General features: G+C 42.3%; 2 protein-coding genes across 2 annotated transcripts in view; both read right to left on the bottom strand.

Annotated features, from left to right (window-relative positions):
- LOC119416633 (solute carrier family 17 member 9-like) overlaps positions 1 to 6634 on the bottom strand; it is a 46000-nt gene extending 39366 nt beyond the window's left edge. The window contains exon 1 of the mRNA XM_037683823.1: positions 6540 to 6634. Within this exon, the coding sequence (XP_037539751.1) occupies positions 6540 to 6634 (95 nt within the window). The remainder of the gene's footprint in view (positions 1 to 6539) is intronic.
- Positions 6635 to 6904: 270 nt separating this feature from the next.
- Positions 6905 to 16154, bottom strand: LOC119416743 (glucose-induced degradation protein 8-B homolog). The gene is made up of 5 exons (XM_037683928.1): positions 15977 to 16154; positions 15560 to 15687; positions 13114 to 13310; positions 8537 to 8734; positions 6905 to 7660 (listed from the first exon to the last, which is right to left on the bottom strand). The coding sequence occupies exons 2-5, from the start codon at positions 15678 to 15680 to the stop codon at positions 7487 to 7489; spliced, it is 690 nt and encodes a 229-aa protein (XP_037539856.1). The 5' UTR covers positions 15681 to 15687; positions 15977 to 16154; the 3' UTR covers positions 6905 to 7486.
- Positions 16155 to 22622: the final 6468 nt, after the last annotated feature.

Genomic DNA, 22622 nt, shown 5'->3' with positions numbered 1-22622 from the left:
GTGCTAATGATCCATTGTTAGGCTGATGGTCCTTCTTGATCATGTGATCAGCTGGTTTTGGTTGTCAGCAGCAAACTGGTTGATCCACTCTGAGAAGGTGCTATTTAAGAGACTAAGCTGAATACAGCACCTCAGACTGAGGAAGTCTTTTGGATGAAAGACGAAACGCATCTACATTTTTTTGCTTTGTTTTGTTTTTTGTTTTTTTGAATGTCCAGAGGACCAGATTGAACTTTTTTAGACCTCTTTAAGAAATGATACAATCACTGGTTCAAACTGATTGAAAGCAGCAGAGCAGGGGACACACACAGAGGGGTCAGAGTCTGGGCATAAGATGGAAGACCTTATAGTGGTAACCTTATCAATAAAAAACTGCATAAAATGATTGCACAACTGAGTGGATGCTTCAAATCCAGCAGTCTGTGGAGAGTTAAGAAAAGAGTCAATGGTACTAAACAGAACACAAGGGTTGTGGCTGTGAGATAAAATCAAGTTAGAAAAATAGTCCTTTTTGGCTGCTTTAACTGTGTCCTGGTAATTGCGCCAACAGTCTTTAAAATTTTGAAGGGACACCTGCAGCTTGTCCTTTCTCCACCTGCGTTCTGCTCTGCAACATTCCTGTCTGACAGCTCGAGCCGTTCTGTTCTAAACCAGGGTTTACGTTTATGTCCAGGCTGTTTGGTCTTTAAAGGAGCCACAGTATCCAGTACAGTCAGACAGGATGAGTGAAGCCAAGAACTAAGAACCACAGCATCAAAGCAGGTGGACTGAGCTGGCAGAAAACCTCAGTGAACTTGCCAGCAGTGGAAGGGTTAATAATCCGACAGCTCTGAGGAGGAGTGTGAGTTTTAACAGGAGCATAAGTGAGAACAGTCTGGAATATCACAGGCCTATGATCAGAGATAATAGAGTCATAAATTTCCAGATTAGACACAGGTAATCCCAAAGACAGCACAAGATCTAGACAACCTTTATTGTGTGTAGGACCAGACACAGAATGCAACAAATTAAAAGAGTCATAAGAATTAAAAATTATTTTACCAGAGGTTTGTCTGGACAACAAACATGGATGTTAAAATCACCAACAGAAGGAGGTCAGCTCAAAGCTGGTGAACTGACGCTGTTTAAAACACTGTTTACAAGTAAAAACATTTTTAAACAACGCTGCAGTTCCTCCTCACCGTCCCAATGTTCGTGGAGAGTTCAAAGTTTACTTGCGGCTCCTAGAGTTTCCAAAACCAGAATGGGAGGCAGATCTTTCAGTTATCAGGCTCCTCTCTTGTGGAACCAACTTCCAATCTCTGTCCGTGAGGCTGACACATTATCCAGTTTTAAAACTGGGCTTAAGACTTTCCTTTTTGATAAATCTTAAAGTAAGAGCAGCTCTGGCAGAGCAGCTGACTCTGCCTCACTGAGCCAAGTCTCTGTAATACAGAGGAAGTCCATGTTATGGAAGCTGAAGAAATACCTCAGGACAAAAGTTTCATTGACCAGCGATCTGGCGTTCACCAAGCCGATCCTGGCTGGAGCTGGAGCCGGGTTATCACAATGAGGGAGGGCCCTACTCAGCGGTCTCAGGTTCTGTGGGTTCGCTCCGCACCTGCTAAGTCGGAGCAGGCAGGGGCGCCGATGCCGGGGGACATCCCCACCAACAACACGAATCAGGCAAGCATCCACCAGCTCCAAAACACACCAGGAAACACCTCAAAGACTGGTTGTTAATCATTGGACTGTGACAAAAAGGCTTTCAGCCTCACTGTGCGTCCACTGTGTCTACCGTGGCGGCGATTACAGTTCTGTCGGTTGAGCAGCACCAGAGCCCAGCACAGGTGAGCTGGAATTCCCGACAGAAGTTGGGGGGAAATTTTAAGTTCCCATGTATTAAAGGTAGCCACATCCTTACACTTTCATGCTGATGACACAGTTGTTTATTGTCAAGCTAAAACAGTTGCTAAGGTTTTCCAGCTTTTGCAATCTGCTTTCGACATCATCCAGTCAGATTTGCTCCATCTCAAACTTGTCCTAAATGCCGACAAAACCAAAGGGATGCTTTTTTCAAACAGGAAGTCGGTCCCAGCAGTTCTTCCGCTGATTTTATCCTCGAATGGTGTCCCTATTGAGTTTGTCGATTCCTACCAATATTAGGGTATCTTTGTCAACTCGCATCTCAATCAACCTTTATTTATACAGGTAAATCCCATTGAGCCTCGAGGACTCATTTACAAGAGAGACCTGATTTCAACAAAGAAAGATGACAACAATGGACAACAGCAACAACAATAAGCAGTTATAAAAACTCATACTACAGTTTTGTTTTTTTTGTTTTTTTTTTAACAAATAGGATGGCTAAAAGGAAAAAGGTAACAAAACAAAAAAACAGCTAGATTCCAAGACAAATGTATAAAACTAAAAACAGGAACATGTCTGCATTGGACCCCGCCAGGAGTCCAACAGATTCTTAAAGCCACTTAGAGAGGTCAAGGTCGAGAGCTTCAAATCTTTTTGTAAGATATTCCAGGAAACAGGAGCGGAGTAGGAGAAGACCCTTTTGCCTAGTTCAGTCCTCATTGAGGGAACACTGCAGGTAATAATGTCCTGAGAGCGCACTCCGTAGCTGCACTCACGCAGAGACATGTAGGAGGAGATGTATGAAGGCAGCAGACCAAGAAGTGATTTAAAGATGAAAATGTACCAGTGAGAGAGTCTGTGTGAAGTTAATGATGTCCAGTTAACCAATGAATACAGGGTGCAGTGGTGGGTACGATAATCACAGCCAGTTATGAATCTTAGTGCACCATGATAGACAGCATCCAACATCTGCAGGGTTCTTGTAGGAGCGTTCATGTAAATAATATCACCAATAATATCATCTCTCTTTTACGCTTCATGTGGAAAACCTAGTAAGGAAAATGAAAGTTAAACAGGGTTTCTTTTTCAGAAACAGACCCTGTCTAACTCTGAATGCTAAGAAACGCCTTGTATCTGTGACTTTCCTTCCCTCCATTGATTACAGTGACATTATTTACATGAACGCTCCTACAAGAACCCTGCAGATGTTGGATGCTGTCTATCATGGTGCACTAAGATTCATAACTGGCTGTGATTATCGTACCCACCACTGCACCCTGTATTCACTGGTTAACTGGACATCATTAACTTCACTCAGACTCTCTCATTGGTACATTTTCATCTTTAAATCACTTCTTGGTCTGCTGCCTTCATACATCTCCTCCAACATGTCTCTGCGTGAGTGCAGCTACAGCGTGCGCTCTCAAGACATTATTACCTGCAGTGTTCCCTCAGTGATTACTGAACTAGGCTAAAGGGCCTTCTCCTACTCCACTCCTCTTTCCTGGAATAACTTACAAAAAGATCTGAAGCTCTTGACCTCTCTAAGTAGTTTTAAACAGCTGTTAAGTTCCTGACAAGAACCATTGCAGACATGTTCCTGTTTTTAGTTTTCTACACCACCTCATAATCTAGCTGTTTTTTCACCACATTTCTTTTTCCTTTTAATTATCATTTTGTTTTCAATTGTAAAAAAATAAAAATAAATAAAATGTGTATGCATCATTTGTGAATGTCTATCGTTGTCGTTGTTATCCACTGTTGTCATCATTCTTTGTTAAAATTCAGGTCTCTCTTGTAAATGAGTCTTCATGGCTCAATGGGACTAACCTGTATAAATAAAGGTTGAATGGAAAAAATGGATTAGATCCACAAATGTTTGGCGATCATACACCAACAGTGACTTGACTTTACTCAAAAACAACAGAATAACGACTAGAATTGACAGTGAGCGGTGACCTGCCACGTACACCGGCACCATCTTCAATGAATGACAATCAAGATCCTTGAATCCTTGAATTCAGAGCCTGCTGACAGGCTGCACCACAGGGTGGTACAGGAACTACACCAGTCAGAGCCGAAAAGCAGGGTGGTGCAAACAGCAGAGGACATCACAGGCAGCAGTCTCCACACAGTCCAGGACATTTACCACAGCCGATGTCTGCATGAAGCACGCAGCATCATTAAAGACCACACCCACCCAGCACAAGGATTCTTCCATCCACTACCCTCAGGCAGACGATACAGGAGTCTGCCATCGCACACGAAAAGACTCAAAGACAGTTATTACCCACAAGCTGTCAGATTATTGAACTCTTGATAATAATACTGAACAATTTTTAATAACATTGCACCAAGCCCCATCTGTGACACCTAATATGTTTATTGCTGCTGCACTATGTGGTTGTATCATGTATGTCACTACCTTACATCATAATTCATCTCAGTGTTCCTCACTACCTATTCAATAACCTGTCACACAACCTGTGTAGTTTATGTTACTTATGTGCAATATATCATTAAGCTTATGTATATTACTACCTTGAAATACGTGTTCATACAAATTCATCCTTTCACCGTTATATTCTACCATGTTGTTGTTTACTATTTTTCTTTTAGACTTTGTAAATATTATATTTATTTTTCACTTTTCTGTACTTTATTTTGTACACTTATTGCATGCTTTAGTATTTCTTGTTTGTTTGTTCTTTGTTTTTAGTGAGTCAAATTGGTTCTTCTCATCCTGAATATTTCATTGTACTGTTGACCTTGAGTTAACCTGCACAAATAAACAACATAATACACACACAAACACACAAACAAGGGGCATTAATGAACCTATGGACATGTATACCCCCCCCCCCCCCACACACACACACACACACACACACACACAGTATATAGATATTATATATCAATATTATCATATATAAATGTACACACACACAAGGGGCATTAATGAATATACATTTACATCTATCAATTTAGCTGAAATTCCTTGATGTTTTAACAAATTATATAGGAAACATTCTGCTGCTTTGATTTTGATGTATAACACAGTGAAGGTATAATAAGCTTGTGCTTCTACCTACACATTTTTTCGGTCTACACTTTGTGTTTTTGTGTTCTTAATTTTTTACAGAACTGGTTTGGTTCAGAATTTGTATAAATTTAGGGACAGGACTGCAGCCATTGCTTCTTCCTGCTTCCTTTTCAAATGCATTTGTTTTGTTTCCAGTGTATTTTGGTGGAAATATTTACGTTTTTATTTGTTTATGGTTTTGTTGAAATTTTTAACAGTTTGAAATGAAATAAAGAATTATAATAATACACATGCACACACAGTTAGATATCATATATCAATGCTATCATATATAAATGTACACACATACCACCCAACCCCTGTAAAGATATATTAGTGTATATATGCTCATCAATGTGATAAATCAAAATATGAACGTTAGTGCTCTTTATTCAGTAAAGAACCATTCTCTGTTCATGTGTCTCTCCTTCCTGTCCTCTCAACCAGCCGGTCAATGCAGATGGCCACTTGTCCTGAGCCTGGTTCTTCTGGAGGTTTCTTCCTTTTAAAAGGGAGTTTTTCTTTCCACTGTTGCCACTGTGCTTGCTCAGGATGGGAGACTGCAACGAAGCCAAGATTCAACTTGTCTGCTGGATTCATTAGATAGAGAACTTTACTAATTGGCTTTTATGTTTGTGAATGTTCCTGTAAAGTGCCCTGAGACAACTTTGTTGTGATTTGGTGATATATAAATAACTTGAACTGAATTGAGTAAATTCACATCATATAACATTTCAGGATATGGTTATTACAGACACAGATTAAATGGTAAATATGAATATTTCTGAATTTATCACCACTGTAATATTGTTACACACGTTAGTAGTTGTAAACACTCGAATATGTTTGGTTTGCCAATAACTTTAACATTTAAGGAGTAAACGTTTTTAATAATCATGTTAAAAGTTACAAATGTTGTCTTTGGTGCCTGTTTGTTTTCCAAATATATTAGTGTGTGAATGACAAGGATTAACTTAAAACACTTTGTAGAAAGGTGTTTTATGAAGTTCAGTCCATTTCCTTGTATTAGATGACTGACAGATCTGCCACATCCAATATGGCGGACGCTGTGACGTACAGCTGCAGAGGGCCAGCACGCTCGAGACGTCTACATGTAAGAATCAGCCTTCATTGTCATTGCACAGAAGCCCAACGAAATTTCATTTCCTATAACTGTGGTCCTCCATCCCTCGTCCTCATCATATTCTTCTGTTTGAGCTCATAATAAAAACCTCTGCAGCTCCGCCCCTGCTAAACACCCCCGCCGTGAAACGAACCCTCACAACGTTTGAAACAGCTGAATGTTTACTCAGGATGTAGAATTTTATTGTCCCGGGTCAAAACCAGCTTAGCGCAGGTTTAAAATCCGTATCCCGGAACCCCGCCGTTACCATGGTTACCCTTGCTGCGTTCCGCTCCGCAGGGATCGTTTCCGGGTAGGAGGGCGTCAGGTTCGGTCTGGAAACTTAACTCCGCGTTTCGTCACGTTTCCGAACAGACAGAAAAGTTTTAGTTTCAGAACCAAAACCTCTTTGGGCCGTTCGAGTCTGGCTGTCAGAGGAACCTCAACCCCCCAAAACTGGAACAAGAGGAAGCAAATGTTTCTCACCTGGGCCACAGGTTCTGGTCCTCCAGCTCCTCGCTGGCACCTCCATCGGGTCTGGGCTCCACAGAACCATTATGTCCTGCTGAGTGTCCAGCCATTCAGTCCTGTCCTCATGTCCTCCTGTCCCCACAGCAGACAGATCCAACCCGTTGAGACAGAACCCGGCGTGTGGTGCCGGGCCTTATCTCTGGGAGGTGGTTCCACCAGATTCTTCCATTTGCATGAAGCTCAGAGGCGTGTTTTTAAAATAACAAAAACACCGAGTCACAAAACAGTTCCCTGTTCACTACACCCAAAGGTGAGACCCGGAAAAGATGTGGGTCCAGTTTCCATGAAGAACTTAACGAACAAGCAGCAGCAAGACCGACTGATTTAATATAAACACACAGAGAGAATTAAAAAGCACAAAAACCTCCTCCTTTGTAGAACAAACATGCAGAACAAGTGGAAACAACATGTACATTTCATGGACCAGAACATCCCCGTGGCATCACTCCGTGTGCTCGTGATGCATGATGGGAGCTTGGCAGCGCTCAGAAAGGACCCAGCATTTAAAACATGACTTTATTTCTTTCTGCTGCTGTGAACGTAAATAAAAGACAATTAATTAAGACAATAATTAAAAGTATAATACAAGAAGTCTCTGTTTTTATTAATGAGGATAAAATGGCTCCGTTCTGTTTATGAAACTCTGCTCACAGCAGATCTGTGGCTTTTACTCTGCCAAGGTCCTTGAAGATCACAACAATAATACTTAGAGCTTTAAAAGATCGATCAGCCGTGATTCTCGTCACCCAGATGTGTTGATGAAGCCCAGCTGTGTGGTGAACTCAACATCTGTCAAATATAAAGTGAACTTTAAATACAGCAGAGAGTTTGTGGAACAGGAAGCAGCGTGTAAGTTCCTCCAGATCCGTGGGCTCCCTGAGCATCCATCAGAAGGTCGTGGTTCACTTGGGGTCGTCGATGGTCCCGGCGCTCAGGTCGGTCATCTTAGGGTACTTGACCTTCTTCTGGTCCAGCTCGTTCTGGGCCCACAGCAGCAACTTCAGCAGCTTGGCCAGTTTGGGGGTGGACTCCCGGTTTTCATAGTCCAGCACGGCCTGGTTGACCTCGCTCCACACCTGAGCAGCACAGAGACAGGAAAACATCACCCACCAATACCCGGGTCATCAGCCACAACATTACGACCACTGACGGGTGAGAAGCGTTTCAAACCAGAGAAATGGCACTTCCTGTGAAAAAGCAGCAGAAACAACAGAGGACCGAACGATGTGATGAAGTCCACTCAGACGGTTCTGGGAGGAACTCTTGGTGGTTTTAATGCTCTCTCATTTGACGTTTCATCTTTATGAAGAATTCAGCTGCACCATCACACGTCATCAGCTGCTAGCTTTAGGTGAGTTCAGGAAACAACTGTTTTATTGCTGTCCTGGTAAAGTATCTGTTCCTGATTAACTTCAGGGCCCGGATCTTTCATGTACCGAGCGCCTGCAGAGCTTCATGACTCCATCATGGTGACTCTCATCTTTAACACCAGCATCTAATCAACGACCTTCACTCTTTGGAGATCCTTAGAATCTCTCATAATCATATTTACTTGAGGTTATCAAAAAGTATAGAAACAAATATATCTGAGGAACATTTCGTTCAAGTTTCAAAAGACTCAGATAAAACTATCTTCTTTGTTTTGTTCCAAACACTGAAGAATAAAAAATGTTCACCATTTATTTTAAAACAGCAGAATCATTTGGTTTATTCCGTAGTTGTTGTTCAGCACGCTCCTACGTTCCAGCTAGAAGGAAACCCACATTTAACTCGACCATCAACAGCCGAGCTGGAGGCACGAGTGGCACAAACATCAACACCTAAAGGAATTAGTTCTCCGTGTTCCTCATGGACCCTCAGCCGTTTGCTCCATACACACCACTTTATTCATGTCTGCTGGAACATCTCACACGTGACAGTGAAGAAGTGACTCGGGAACGTTTCAAGCCCACCTTTTGCCGCTGCATCATGTTCAGCAGGTCACCGAAGGGCGACTCCTCGGGGTTGTCGAAGGCCAGAAGGGCTAGCGTTCGCTCCATCTCCGTCAGACACTCTCGGCTCTCCTCGCCCTGCTCGGCCAGTTGTGTCTGAGCGAACTCGAGTGCTGACTCCGTCTCTCTTAGCCTGATCAGCTCGATCAAATGCTGCTGCTAAAATAGAACAAGAGAAAAGGAACGCCACTGTCCAAGCCAACATTTACAAACACTAGAACAAACGAGACAATTCCAGCGTCATGGCCGACAAGCGTATGTCCAGTTTGCAGAAGATTCCCTATAATTATCTCAGTTCTCATTGCTTTCCTGGCTGCATTTCCCATGAACTTCTTGGTGGACGCAGACAGAAAGTTACCATGTCAGTCATTAGGCAGTTCAACAAGCTTTAAACGCTCACAGCACTCAATCAATCTAAGGCAATTAGCACTAAAATTAAAAATTGGATCCAACAGTGAGGAAAATAAGTATTTGAACACCCTGCGACTTTGCAAGTTCTCACTTGGAAATCATGGAGGGGTCTGAAATGTTCATCTTAGGTGCATGTTCACTGTGAGAGACATAATCTATAAAAATAAATCCAGAAATCACAATGTACGATTTTTTAAATAATTTATTTGTGTGTTACTGCTGCAAATAAGTATTTGAACACCTGCCAATCAGCAACAATTCTGGTCCTCAAAGACCTGTTAGTCCTCCTCTACAAAGTCCATCTCCACTCCACTTATTATTCTAAATTAGAAGCACCTGTTTGAGGTGGTTAGCTGCATGAAGACACCTGTCCACCCCACACAATCAGTAAGACTCCAACTACTAACATGGCTAAGAACAAAGAGCTGTCCAAAGACACCAGAGACAAACTTGTAGACCTCCACAAGGCTGGAAAGAGCTACGGGGCAATTGCCAAGCAGCTTGGTGAAAAAAGATCAACTGTTGGAGCAATTATTAGAAAATGGAAGAATCTCCCTCGGACTGGGGCTCCATGCAAGATCTCACCTCGTGGCGTATCAATGATCCTAAGAAAGGTGAGGAATCAGCCCAGAACTACACGGGAGGAACTGGTCCATGACCTGAAGAGAGCTGGCACCACTGTTTCCAAGGTTACTGTGGGTAATACACCAAGACGTCATAGTTTAAAATCATGCATGGCACGGAAGGTTCCCCTGCTTAAATCAGAACACGTCCAGGCCCGTCTTAAGTTTGTCCATGACCATTTGGATGATCCAGAGGAGTCATGGGAGAAAGTTCTGTGGTCAGATGAGACCAAAATAGAACTTGTTGGTCTTAATTCCACTCGCCGTGTTTGGAGGATGAAGAATGATGAGTACCATCCCAAAAACACCTTCCCTACTGTGAAGCATGGGGGTGGAAGCATCATGCTTTGGGGGTGTTTTTCTGCACGTGGGACAGGACGACTGCACTGTATTAAGGAGAGGATGACTGGGGCCATGTAGTGAGATTTTGGGGAACAACCTCCTTCCCTCAGTTAGAACATTGAAGATGAGTCGTGGCTGGGTCTTCCAACATGACAATGACCCGAAGCACACAGCCAGGAGAACCAAGGAGTGGCTCCGTAAGAAGCAGATCAAGGTTCTGGAGTGGCCTAACCAGTCTCCAGACCTAAACCCTATAGAAAATCTTTGAAGGGAGCTCAAACTCCGTGTTTCTCAGCGACAGCCCAGAAACCTGGCTGATCTAAGAGAAGATCTGTGGAGGAATGGGTCAAGATCTCTGCTGCAGTGAACCTGGTGAAACACTACAGGAAACATTTGACCTCTGTAACTGCAAACAAAGATACTGTACCAAATATTAACATTGATTTTCACACGTGTTCAAATGCTTATTTGCAGCAGTAACACACAAATAAATTATTTAAAAAATCATACATTTTGATTTCTGGATTTTTATATTTTTGTAGATTATGTCTCTCACAGTGGACATGCACCTAAGATGAACATTTCAGACCCCTCCATGATTTCTAAGTGGGAGAACTTGCAAAGTCGCAGGGTGTTCAAATACTTCTTTTCCTCACTGTAAATCCAATGCAGACTTTCATGGAGAACGTGGCTCTGTCATGGCAGATGCAAAACAGCAAAAATATTTTCTTTTTGGGCCCCAGTAAATTAGTTTTTTCCTAATATAGTTTGATGATTCATATCTGTTTTATCTAGAACTGTTATGCAATCAGTGTACATGAATGTTAGATGTTAATGAATTACGTGTCTACGCAACATCTGGCAGAAGAATCCGTCAAAGATCTTCAAATCCAGTGTTTCCCTTAGTTTACTTGGCTTGGCAAGGCGCTCGTATCTTCCGTCATTTTTGTTGGCAGGGGTGGGGGGTGGAGGAGACACATCTGTGTTGTGCGTTGTTTGGATCAACGGGGGGAAGGGGAGATGGCTCAGAGGGAAATGGAGCGCTCCTCTGTAGCTTTTTAGGTAGTGTGTCTGTATTGCACAACGCTAGTTTGCCTACAGTTTTCGATGGGGTGGGGTTCGGTAGGTAGGGGGCTTGGTTCTGTTGACAGAGTGGGTGCCCTGCTTCTATAATGATAGGGGAAACATTGAACTCAAACCTCCGGGAGAGCTGTAGCCACATCCCAAGTCTGAGTGGGCCATGTTCCGCACCGTAGCTGCCTTGAGCTGTGGCCACAAGGTTGTCAGTGCTTCTCACAGTGACCATCCTGGAACTCGGTGGTGGACACCCCGGGTTAGGGAGGCTGTAAAGGTGAAGAAGGCGTCCTATCGGACCTTGTTGGCTGGTGGGACTCTGGAGGCAGCTGAGGAGTTCTGGAGGGCCAAACAGTCCACGGCCTTGGCTGTTGCTGAGACAAAAGCCTGGACCTCTTCAGGGTGGGAGTTGGGACTCCGCCAGGGCTGCCTGTTGTCACCGATTCTGTTCATAACTTTTATGAAACGTGGTTTTAGGGACTCCAGCGGCCATAGTCAAATGCATTCCAGGGGCCAGAACGGGCGACATTGAATCTTATGTAAAATGGCTGACTAAGGCTAAATACAGCAAGATTGATATTCACGTCGACAGTAATGACACACGGTTACACCAATTGGGATTCAGTGTCTTGCCCAGGGACACTTCAACAAGTGACTGCTGGTGGAATCAACCCCCCCCAACTCTCCCATTGGAGGACGACTGCTCTAACCACTCAGCCACAAAACTGTAAATCTAGTGAAGCTCAAATGTCCCAGTTTTTCACCAGCCTTGAACACAGCGAGTCTCAAAAGTCACTTTCACATGTGCAGAACCGTGCACTTGTGTTGACTGAGCCGACTGCAGCAGGTGATTTGTGTGCATTTCACAAGTTGTATGCACAGAATATTGTTATGCATATAAATCTGTATGCTTGTGACTACTTTTACTTGAGTCTAATGACCCTTTTCCACTGTTACGGTGCGGATCAGGTCAGTTTGGGTCGGTTCAGATCGGCTCATGTGTCGAATTTCCATTTACACTTCTGGACCGGCTCTGTAGGTGGGGACTAGAATCCAACTCATCTTACCACCTGGTGGTGGTAGTGCTCCCTTAAGCTACTTACTAGCCACCACTAAACGTATTAGAAGAAGAACACCCTGAAGGTTTTGTCACAGGATGTTGTGTAAGAGATGTCATGTTCTAATGGAGTACCTCATGAGCTGTAACTTATAAACCTTATTCATAATCCTACCTTACTGCCTTCCTGCCTGCTTTAAACCCATGTGTTTTCCATTTTAGTATATATTTTTACAATAAAGATGTATTAAAAAATCTTCACTTTTAATATTTACAGATATGCACAAGGTTCATGTTAAAATTGCAAAACATCACACTGTGCTGTAATCTTTGAAACTGCTTTTACAATAAGCTACAGACTTGAAAACAATTAGGTTAAATTTTGTCCTTAAACTTTAAAGGTTTGTCTTTCATTAAATTTAAAAACGTAAATGTATTACTTAATAATCTAAAAAAGTTAAGTCTGGTCCTCTGGACATTCAAAAAACAAAACAAACAAAAAATTATTGTTTATTTATTGTAAAATTTATTGTTTGTTTTGTGAATGTCCAGAGGACCAGACAACTTTTTTAGATTTTTCTACCTGGATTATTGAGCAGCATCAGGATATTACTTAATAGTCAGTTGGTCTGTGAACACCATGGGGTCCTCCTAGACGAGTTGAAGAGGTGGCTGTTGATGTCTGTGCCTCCCTCGTAAAGCTGCTGCCCCCGCGACCCGGAAGCAGAAGATGATGGATGAGGGCTCCTCAAGTTATCGCTAATGGCAGGCGGTAGAGGAAAATGGCGGATCGGGTTGTTTGGAAAGACTCCACAGACTCCTCCCCCCGACCAATCAGTGACCGACAGTGTTTCTGATGGCTCGGCTCGCTTGGATCCCTTAAGAAGCCAGGTCAGAATTCTGGGAGGTGAGCCGGTCCCAAGAACTATGGAAAAGACCTCAAACACGCGTCAAGCTGGAAATATCCGACCCGTGCTGTGACAGTGGAAAAGGGGCATAATTTACCTTCATAGATTTGACAGCAATCATACCTGCAGATGAAAATACAAATATCGATTGGTGTCCAGCAGCTCGGGATGAAGACTGTTGATGAGCGCGATGGCCTCCTGTACCTGGCCCTTCAAGATCATCTCTCTGATCTTTATCCTTTCATCCAAAGAGTCCAGGTCCACGCTCGGCTCGATCCCAGACTCCATCCGAAACTTTTCTGCTGCCTCTTTAAAGCCCTCTGTGAGCATGTAAAACACACACAGCCAAACAAGTTAGGAGCAGTTCATTCTGTATGCTGAATATTTATACCATAACATTTAATTAATAAAGCAATTAACAGCAGCAGCAAGGTCAACCAAAGTACTGTGCAGCAAAACAAAGGACAAAGCATAAAATACATAAAATTCACAGAGATAAAGATAAGAAACTAAATGACTAAAATAATAAAAACAGTTAGGTTAAAATCAACTCATTCAGGATCGAAATCCAGGGAATAAAATAATTTTTTTAAAACAAGACTTAAAAACAGCGAGAGGGAGCCTGACATGCAGACATTCCAGGTTTGGACCTGGAATAGACAAAGCCCTGTCACCTCTGAACTTTTTTCATTCAACCTTTATTTAGACAGGTAAATCCCATCGAGCCTCGAGGACTCGTTTACAAGAGAGACCTGAGAGCTTAAAACAAGTGTATGAAACCAATAAATCATCTGGTCTGCTGACCTCAGAGAGCGCTGTGGGACATATGGCTGCAGCAGATCAGCCTGATAAGAGGGTGCAGAACTGTTCAGAGATTTAAAAACATACAGAAAGATTTTTAAATGAATTCAGAAGTGAACCAGGAGCCAGTGAAGAGAGGCCAGAACTGAAGTAATGTGCTCTCTTTTGCCTGTACCAGTTAAAAATCGGGCAGCAGCATTTTGAACCAGTTGTAAACGTACAATGGGGATCTGACTGATTCCAAAAGGAAGTGCATTGCAGTATCAAGCCTGGATGTTATGAAATCATGTACTACTGTCTCAAGGTTCTGACTGTATGGGCTTCAATTTAGACAGTTGCCCCAGCTGAAAAAAAAAAAAAAAACAGGATTTAACAAACATGTTTACATGACTGTTAAGTTTCATGTAGTGGAGTAACGGTACACGTGGGTGTATTGAACCGTTTCAGTACAGCATGTTCGGTTCAGTCCACGTGCGTACCGTTTCGGTTATTTTTTCACTCATTAAAGTTTATTAACAAGAGATTATGCACCGCGGAACTAAAGTTCCTACACGTGTTTCAGCATGGCGCTATTATCTTGCAGCACGTGTAGCATTAGCAGCCAACGAACAAGCCATCTCATTGCGGTCTCCTGTTTGGGAACATTGTGGCTTTCTTGTTAAAAGACAAGTGAACAAATCCAAAGCTGTGTGTCGACGTTGTTTCACGGAGAGTGGATCTGCAGCAGACAACACGTCTATAAATTGTTAACGCACTTGAAACGACATCATCCGAATGTAGTTTGGTGCAAAGACCGATAACAGCAGCATTAAACAACCTTCATCAGGTAATTCAGATCAGTCCAAAGCAATAACACAAGCTGTAGGAGATTTTAAAGCTAGGGATCTACGTCCGTATTCTGTTGTTGATGCGCCGGCTTTAAGCATATGATTAAAGTTGTTGAGCCCCCCTCCCTACGACATCCATCACGTCAACACTTCAGCCAAAAAGTTGTAGCAGCACTTTATGAAAAAGCTAAAATTGATCTTAACAAGCCCGACCCCAGATTTAAAGCCCTGCCCTCATGATGAGCGAGAGAGGATATTCAACCACCTCATATAATGACTGTGCAAGAAGAGGTATTGTATTAGTTTGATCTAATTAACATTTTAGAGTTAATAACTCAATTTTTTTTTATCTCTGTGTTGTTTGCAGTCTGAGGACAGCAGCTGAGTCTTCTTCATCCACCAGATCACCTCCAGCTAAGATGTCTGTAATGACTGAACTTGTTTACTTGGCATATTTTCAAAATAAAATTGTGTAAGTCTTTATTGTGGCCTTTTATGTACTGAAAATTAACCAAACCGAGCCCTCCTTGAAACTGAACCGAACCGAAATGTGATTTTAGCGTACCGCTACACCCATAGTTTCATGGACGGGTCCATTTTCACTCCCACAGTAGTGACAACTTGTTTCTCTAACGCAGCTAGAGAGGAAAGGTCAATACAGTGGTTCCTGATTGTGCCATTAGGTGGAAACAACATGACTTAAAATTTAAGAAATTTAAAGTCATCTAATCCCTAATGTCAACCAGGCAGTCAAGAAGAGGTTGGATAGAACATGCACTAGTTGCTTTGGAGAGAAGTAAATTTGACAGTCATCGGTGTAAAAATGAAAAGGGATGCCATGTTTACAAAAAATAGCACCTAGTGGCAGCAATTAAAAAAAGAGAAGGGGTCCAAGAATGGAGCCCTGCAGTATGTTAATATATATATATTTATAAACTCACCTGTGACCAGGTAATTCATTATGAGTCGATTCATGTCTGCCCTCTGTATGTGAACATTGTTTAGTTTTTCCATCCACTCCTCTTTTGTGATGTCCTCTGGCTTTTCAGCATAACTCATCATTGGAGTCCTGAGATGAAGAAAGATGCAGAAAACATGAACAACAGACTCAACATGATGAACACAGCTCGCACACGCTGCACCTAGGAGCCAAAAAAAACCCAGCTGATTACAGCTTAAACAAGAAATAAACACGCATAAGCGTACTGAAATAATAATTTTTTCACAAACACTTAGTTTCTATGGTTTAAATAGTGTTTAAACGCATGCAAGTGTCCCTATAAACATTGCTGAACTGGCCGAGTGGTCCAAAACAAACCGAGCTGCAGCCGCGGACTGCTACCGTTTGATGGACTGACCGTGAAACTGAAGATCCGGCGGGTTTGTGTCCAGCTGTGGGAAGAAAAGAATCCTGACCCAGCGACGTGAAGTCCTCTCTTTACTTTAACAAGAAATAAAAACACTGAACACCGCACAAACACGCTCGAGCCGCCCGCCGCTAGCTAACCAACAGAGGAAGCGCGAGACTCTCGCGACTGCTACGTTCACTACGTGCGAGCCTCCCGATTGGTCGAGCCCGTGACGTCACGGTTGCTGAGGAACGGAGAGGCTCCGCTTAGCTTGCAGTGCCGTGCACGTGCAGGAGGGTTGTTTACGTGCGTCGTCACGTTGAGGACGCTCATGTGAAAATGGAGCTTTTACGATAAACTAGACTGGTCTTTTTATATTCTCCATTTTGAACCATTCCCTCTCATTTATTTTCCCAACTGAGTGCGTTGAACTTCTGTGTTAGAAACTCCACGTCAAATTATCCGCTTTCTTGTCTTGGTCATCTAAGCTCAAATTTCCCCTCACCCTTATTTAACTTTTTTGTTACATTCAACCTTTATTTATGCAGTTTAGTCTCATTGAGCCACGAGGACTCATTTACAAGAGAGACCTGTTTAAAACAAAACACAGAGGAGGTTTGAGGTTCCATTAGTGTCAAAAATATGTTTATGTGTCTATGTAAAGTGTGTATTAATTCAACCTTTATTTATACAAGTTAATCCCATTGTGCCTCGCGGCCTCAATTACGAGAGACCTGATTTCAACAGAGTGATGACAACAGTGAACAACCAAGACAACAATAGACAATCATAAAGGGTGCGTACAAATTGAGAATTTTTTTTCAACAAGTGAAAATAAAAATGGTATTTAAAAGGAACACCCACACCTCCCTCCATCCTCATTGTTTAAAAAACAGCTAGGTTGTAGGGTGGTGTAACTAAAAACAAGAACATGACTGCATTTGTTTTTTTCCCAGGAACTTAACAGATGTTTAAAGCTACTTAGAGAGATCAAGTTCGAGAGCTTCAGATCTTTTTGCAAAATATTCCAGGAAACAGGAGCGGAGTAAGAGAAGACCCTTTTGCCAAGTTCAGTCCTGAGGGAACACGGCATGTAATATTGTCCTGAGAGCGCACGCTGTAGCTGCACTCACGCAGAGACATGTAGGAGATGTATGAAGGCAGCAGACCAAGAAGTGATTTAAAGATGAAAATGTACCAGTGAGAGAGTCTGCGTGAAGTTAATGATTACCAGTTAACCAGTGAATACAGGGTGCAGTGGTGGGTTCGGTAGTTACAGCCAGTTATGAATCTTAGGTAAGGTAAGGTGAGGATCTATGAATGATCCAGTGTTGTCCCAAATGACTGATGATGATAAATAGAATCCACCTGTGTGTAATCAAGTCTCCGTATAAATGCACCTGCTCTGTGATATTCTCAGGGTTCTGTTCAAAGCACAGAGAGCATCATGAAGACTAAGGAACACACCAGGCAGGTTTGAGATACAGTTGTGGAGAAGTTTAAAGCCGGATTTGGATACAATAAGATTTCCCAAGCTTTAAACATTTTCATTTACCCTTTTATTTATCCAGGTAGTCTCACTGAGCCACGAGAACTCATTTTCAAGAGAGACCTGTTTGGGGAACAGATGGTGAGGCTTAAGGGCCTTGCTCAGGGGCCCAGAGTGGGGCGTATGAGGATGGAGGGAGGTGTGGGTGTTCCACCTTTTCCAACCACATTTTGATGTTGACGGTACCAGGAGGTGAACCTGCGACTTTCCCATCACAAGCTCATCTTCTAACCTCTGCGCCACCACTCCCAAGGAGCACTGTGCAAGCAATCATATTGAAATGGAAGGAGTATCAGACCACTGCAAATCTACCAAGACCTGGCCGTCCCTCTAAACTTTCATCTCGAACAAGGAGAAGACTGATCAGAGATGCAGCCAAGAGGCCCATGATCACTCTGGATGAACTGCAGAGATCTACAGCTGAGGTGGGAGAGTCTGTCCATAGGACAACAATCAGTCGTACACTGCACAAATCTGGCCTTTATGGAAGAGTGGCAAGAAGAAAGCCATTTCTCAAAGATGTCCATAAAAAGTGTTGTTTAAAGTTTGCCACAAGCACCTGGGAGACACCAAACATGTGGAAGAAGGTGCTCTGGTCACATGAAACCAAAATCGAACTGTTTGGCCACAATGAAAAACGATATGTTTGGCGTAAAAGCAACACAGCTCATCACCCTGAACACACCATCCCCACTGTCAAACATGGTGGAGGCAGTATCATGGTTTGGGCCTGCTTTTCATCAGCAGGGACAGGGAAGATGGTCAGAATTGATGGGAAGATGGATGGGCCAAATACAGGACCATTCTGGAAGAAAACCTGTTTGAGTCTGCAAGAGACCTGAGACTGGGACGGAGATTTATCTTCAACAAGACAATGATCCAAAACATAAAGACACATCTACAATGGAATGGTTCACAAATAAACATATCCAGGTGTTGGAATGGCCAAGTCAAAGTCCAGACCTGAATCCAATCGAGAATCTGTGGAAAGAGCTGAAGACTGCTGTTCACAAACGCTCTCCATCCAACCTCACTGAGCTCGAGCTGTTTTGCAAAGAAGAATGGGCAGAACTTCAGTGTCTCCATGTTCAACACTGATAGAGACAAACCCCAAGAGACTTGCAGCTGGAACTGCAGCAAAAGGCGGCGCTACAAAGTATTAACACAAGGGGGCCGAATAATATTGCACGCCCCACTTTTCAGTTTTTTATTTGTTAAAAAAGTTTGACACATCCAATAAATTTCATTCCACTTCACGATTGTGTCCCACTTGTTGTTGATTCTTTACAAAAAAATCAAATTTTATATCTTTATGTTTGAAGCCTGAAATGTGGCAAAAGGTTGAAAAGTTCAAGGGAGCCGAATAATTTCACAAGGCACTGTATAATGATGCTCCTACTCTTTGAAGGTGAACCGATGGTACCACACCATCTCTCAGTCGGACAGTCTGATCAGTTTTATCAAAATCCTCCAGTTTAAAATCCTCACTGCTCAGATGAATCCTCCTCAAAGATACTTTCTCCTCTTCCTCACATCTTTTTCTTTGGGAAACCTTCAAAATGAAAACAGGAGATTTGTGTCTACACAAAAACATTGTACAAAGGAGGTCAATCTTATTTTCTATTTCCTATATTCTCCCTAGTTTTATTTTTTTATATCCTAGAACTTAAACAAAACTCCAGTTTTGACGCATATCTGTTGATAATGAACCAAAGCTACTGAAATAGTGAGTATGCTTGTTAGAAAAATATTCCTGTCATCAGATCTCAGTTAGCTTCATTGCAGCTGAACGGTGTTTCACTGAACATCAGCTGGTGGACATAAATACAGTACAGTAATATTCTATTCACAAAATACTAACAATAATATCCTGATGCATGCTCAATAACAATAATATGTTCATCTTACTTGTGAAAAGTTATCTCCCGAGACCTGACATCAACAGTCCGTCGATTAGAACAGAAATAAGCTGCGAAGTGCTGAGACATCTTCTGCTTTAACCAAATAAGGACGACCGTTCCATGATGGCGGACGAAATTCCTGCGCCGCAGCTGCCAATGAGGGATCTAGTGTCTATATCTATGTGCGACTCGACCAAGATACCCAAATATTAGTAGGCATCGACAAAGTCTATAGGGACACCATTCGAAGATAAAAATCAAAAGAAGAACTGCTGGACCGACTTCCTGTTTGAAAAAAGCATCCCTTTGGTTTTGTCAGTGTTTAGGACAAGTTTGAGACAGAACAAATCAGACTGGATGATGTCGAAAGCAGATTGCAAAAGCTGGAAAGCCTTATCAACTGTTTTAGCTTGACAATAAACAACCGTCATCAGCATAGAAATGTAAGGATGCATCAGGGATGCTCTGACCTACATTACCTATGTAGATTGTAAAGTGGGTGCGTCCTAAGACTGAGCCTTGTGGTACGCCATTGTTGACTGTTAAATAACTGGAGGAAGTACCATTATTACATGCGTTATACATTTTTTCAAAAAGGATGTCGGTCCCAGCAGTTCTTCCTCTGATTTTATCCTCAAATGATGTCCCCATTGAGTTTGTTGATTCCTATAAATATTTGGATATCTTGGTCAACTCGCATTTCTCTTTTAAGCTCCATGTGGAAAACCTAATAAAGAAACTGAAAGTTAAACAGGGTTTCATTTTCAGGAACAGATCCTGTCTAACTCTGAATGCCAGGAAATGCCTTGTAACTGTGACTTTCCTTCCCTCCGTTGATTACGGTGACATTATTTACATGAACGCTCCTACAAGAACCCTGCAGATGTTGGATGCTGTCTATCATGGTGCACTAAGATTCATAACTGGCTGTGATTATCGTACCCACCATTGCACCCTGTATTCACTGGTTAACTGGACATCATTAACTTCACACAGACTTTCTCACCGGTACATTTTCATCTTTAAATCACTTCTTGGTCTGCTGCCTTCATACATCTCCTCCTACAAGTCTCTGCGTGAGTGCAGCTACAGCGTGTGCTCTCAGGACATTATTACCTGCAGTGTTCCCTCAGTGAGGACTGAACTAAACAAAAGGGCCTTCTTCTACTCTGCTCCTATTTCCTGGAATATCTTACAAAAAGATTTGAAGCTCTCGACCTTGACCTCTCTAAGTGGCTTTAAAAATCTGTTGGACTCCTGGCAAGAACCAATGCAGACATGTTCCTGTTTTTAGTTTTCTACATTTGCCTTATGATCTAGCTGTTTTTTGTTACTTCTTTTGTGACATATCCCCTTACATATCACTTAATATATCACCTTACATATCACTTAACATATGTGCTTAACATATAATATATGTTATGATAAGTTAATATAAGTTATAATATAATAACATAAGCATAATTAATATAAGTTATAATATAAGTTATGATCCTTAATATATGTTTAAAATATCACTTAACATATCACTTAATATATGTTTAAAATATCACTTAACATATCACTTAGTTAACATATACACAGCATGCTACATACACAATTTAGACACATAAACATATTTTTGACACTAATGGAACCTCACAGTCTGGAGATGCTAGTGTGTATATGTGCACTGTCCGCAGGGCGCACCGCTGAAGGTGTTGGATGAAGACTTGGATGAAAAGCTTTGCAGAGAGTGGTGAAGGCTGCACAGAAATCTGTTGGAATCAGCCTCCCCACCATCACAGACATCTACACCTCCAGATGCAGGAAGAGGGCCACCTGCATCATGAAGGACCCCACTCACCCAGCACACACACTTTTTGCCCCACTCCCCTCAGGAAGGAGGTTGAGGAGCATTAAGTATAGAACCACTAGACTGAGGAACAGCTTCTACCCTGAGGCTGTTAGACTCATGAATCTCTAACTAGAATAATCACTGTGAAAAACCATATCATGTTGCTGCTGATCTGTTTCATGTTGCTGCTGATCTGTTTCAATGTTGATGTGTTCATGCGTGCACATCTGCTCACAGACTCATGTTCATGTTTGTGCAGATGTTCAATGTTTTTATGTTATGAGTGCTTAGTGTATATTTAGTTGATATTTTTCTTAGTTCATATCTTAGATGTTATTACTGTTTTTCTTATACATTTTATTGTTGGATGTAACTGGGACCCTGTGTACATAATTTCGCTCCACCACATGTACCACATGAGGTGCGAATGAAAATAAAGAATCTCTGACTCTGACTGACTCTGACATTTCATCTGTTGTGTCAAAAAGGGATGGCCTGCCAAAAACTGATTTGTGCACACTCGCCATTTCAGTTCTTCAAAATGTAACAAGATTAACACCTAAAACGATTATTTGTTTGCTCGAGATTACAGCAAGATTTTTTCTTAATAAATGCACTTTAATGGTAATAAAAAAGCTTCATTTTGCCTTGCTGCTAAATAATATAGAGGTGAATAAATTACGAGCTGCCAAAAATCGATCAAAGCTTGTAATTGTCAGGCAGGCAAAATGAAGCATTTTTTACCATTAAAGTGGATTTATTTGTAACGAACCCCTTCAAATACTGGACCAAAATCACCACAAACACTTGAAACTGAATTATAAAAAGTTTATTAGAGAGACCCTGGCTTCTCAAAGAAAGAACTGGTTCTGGTGTCGATCTAAGAGCTCGGGCTGGAACGAGTCTGTAAACAAGTAGAGTACGGTTAGTGGCCAGGCGGGAGACAGAAGCAGGTGCAAATGTCAAAAAGGTGAGACCACTAACCGTTACTCTGGTTGAAGGGGGCGTGGGAGTAATGAGTCGCTTCAAGCTGGTGTGCCCACTGCAGGAGGAATGATCCCGGTGAAGGGAGTCAGCCGGCTGCAGCGTTGAACCCAAGGATGGATGGATGGATGAAAAGCGCTGATCCGCAGCGGCGCCGAACCAGTACCCGATCCGTGAGGCGGGAGGCGTAGTCGTGCAGGCGAGGGTCAAAACCAGAGAGCTGAGATGCGACAGTACCATGCAGGAGCGGGCAATAGGCAGGTCAGGAGCAGGCGTGGGTCGAGAACCAGCAGGTGAAGAATATATCCAAAAGGAGCAGGCGAGAAGCGAAGTCAGACGATCCGGAGTCGAAAACCAGGAAGTCAGCGAACAGAGGCGAGGATA

This window comes from Nematolebias whitei, chromosome 11 (genome assembly GCF_014905685.2).
Source record: "Nematolebias whitei isolate Nwh7 chromosome 11, NemWhi1, whole genome shotgun sequence".
NCBI classification, from domain to species: Eukaryota; Metazoa; Chordata; class Actinopteri; order Cyprinodontiformes; family Rivulidae; genus Nematolebias; species Nematolebias whitei.
Note: the sequence above shows the minus strand (reverse complement) of the source record. Positions and strands in the feature narration are given on the sequence as shown.

Coding starts and splice junctions, on each gene's coding strand:
- LOC119416743 (XM_037683928.1), bottom strand. CDS start 15,680: ATGATGAGTTATGCTGAAAAGCCAGAGGACATCACAAAAGAGGAGTGG. Junction 8,735..13,113: donor ATTTGTATTTTCATCTGCAG/GTATGATTGCTG, acceptor GTTCTATTTTAG/CAGCAGCATTTGATCGAGCT. Junction 7,661..8,536: donor ACATGATGCAGCGGCAAAAG/GTGGGCTTGAAA, acceptor TGTGCTGCTCAG/GTGTGGAGCGAGGTCAACCA.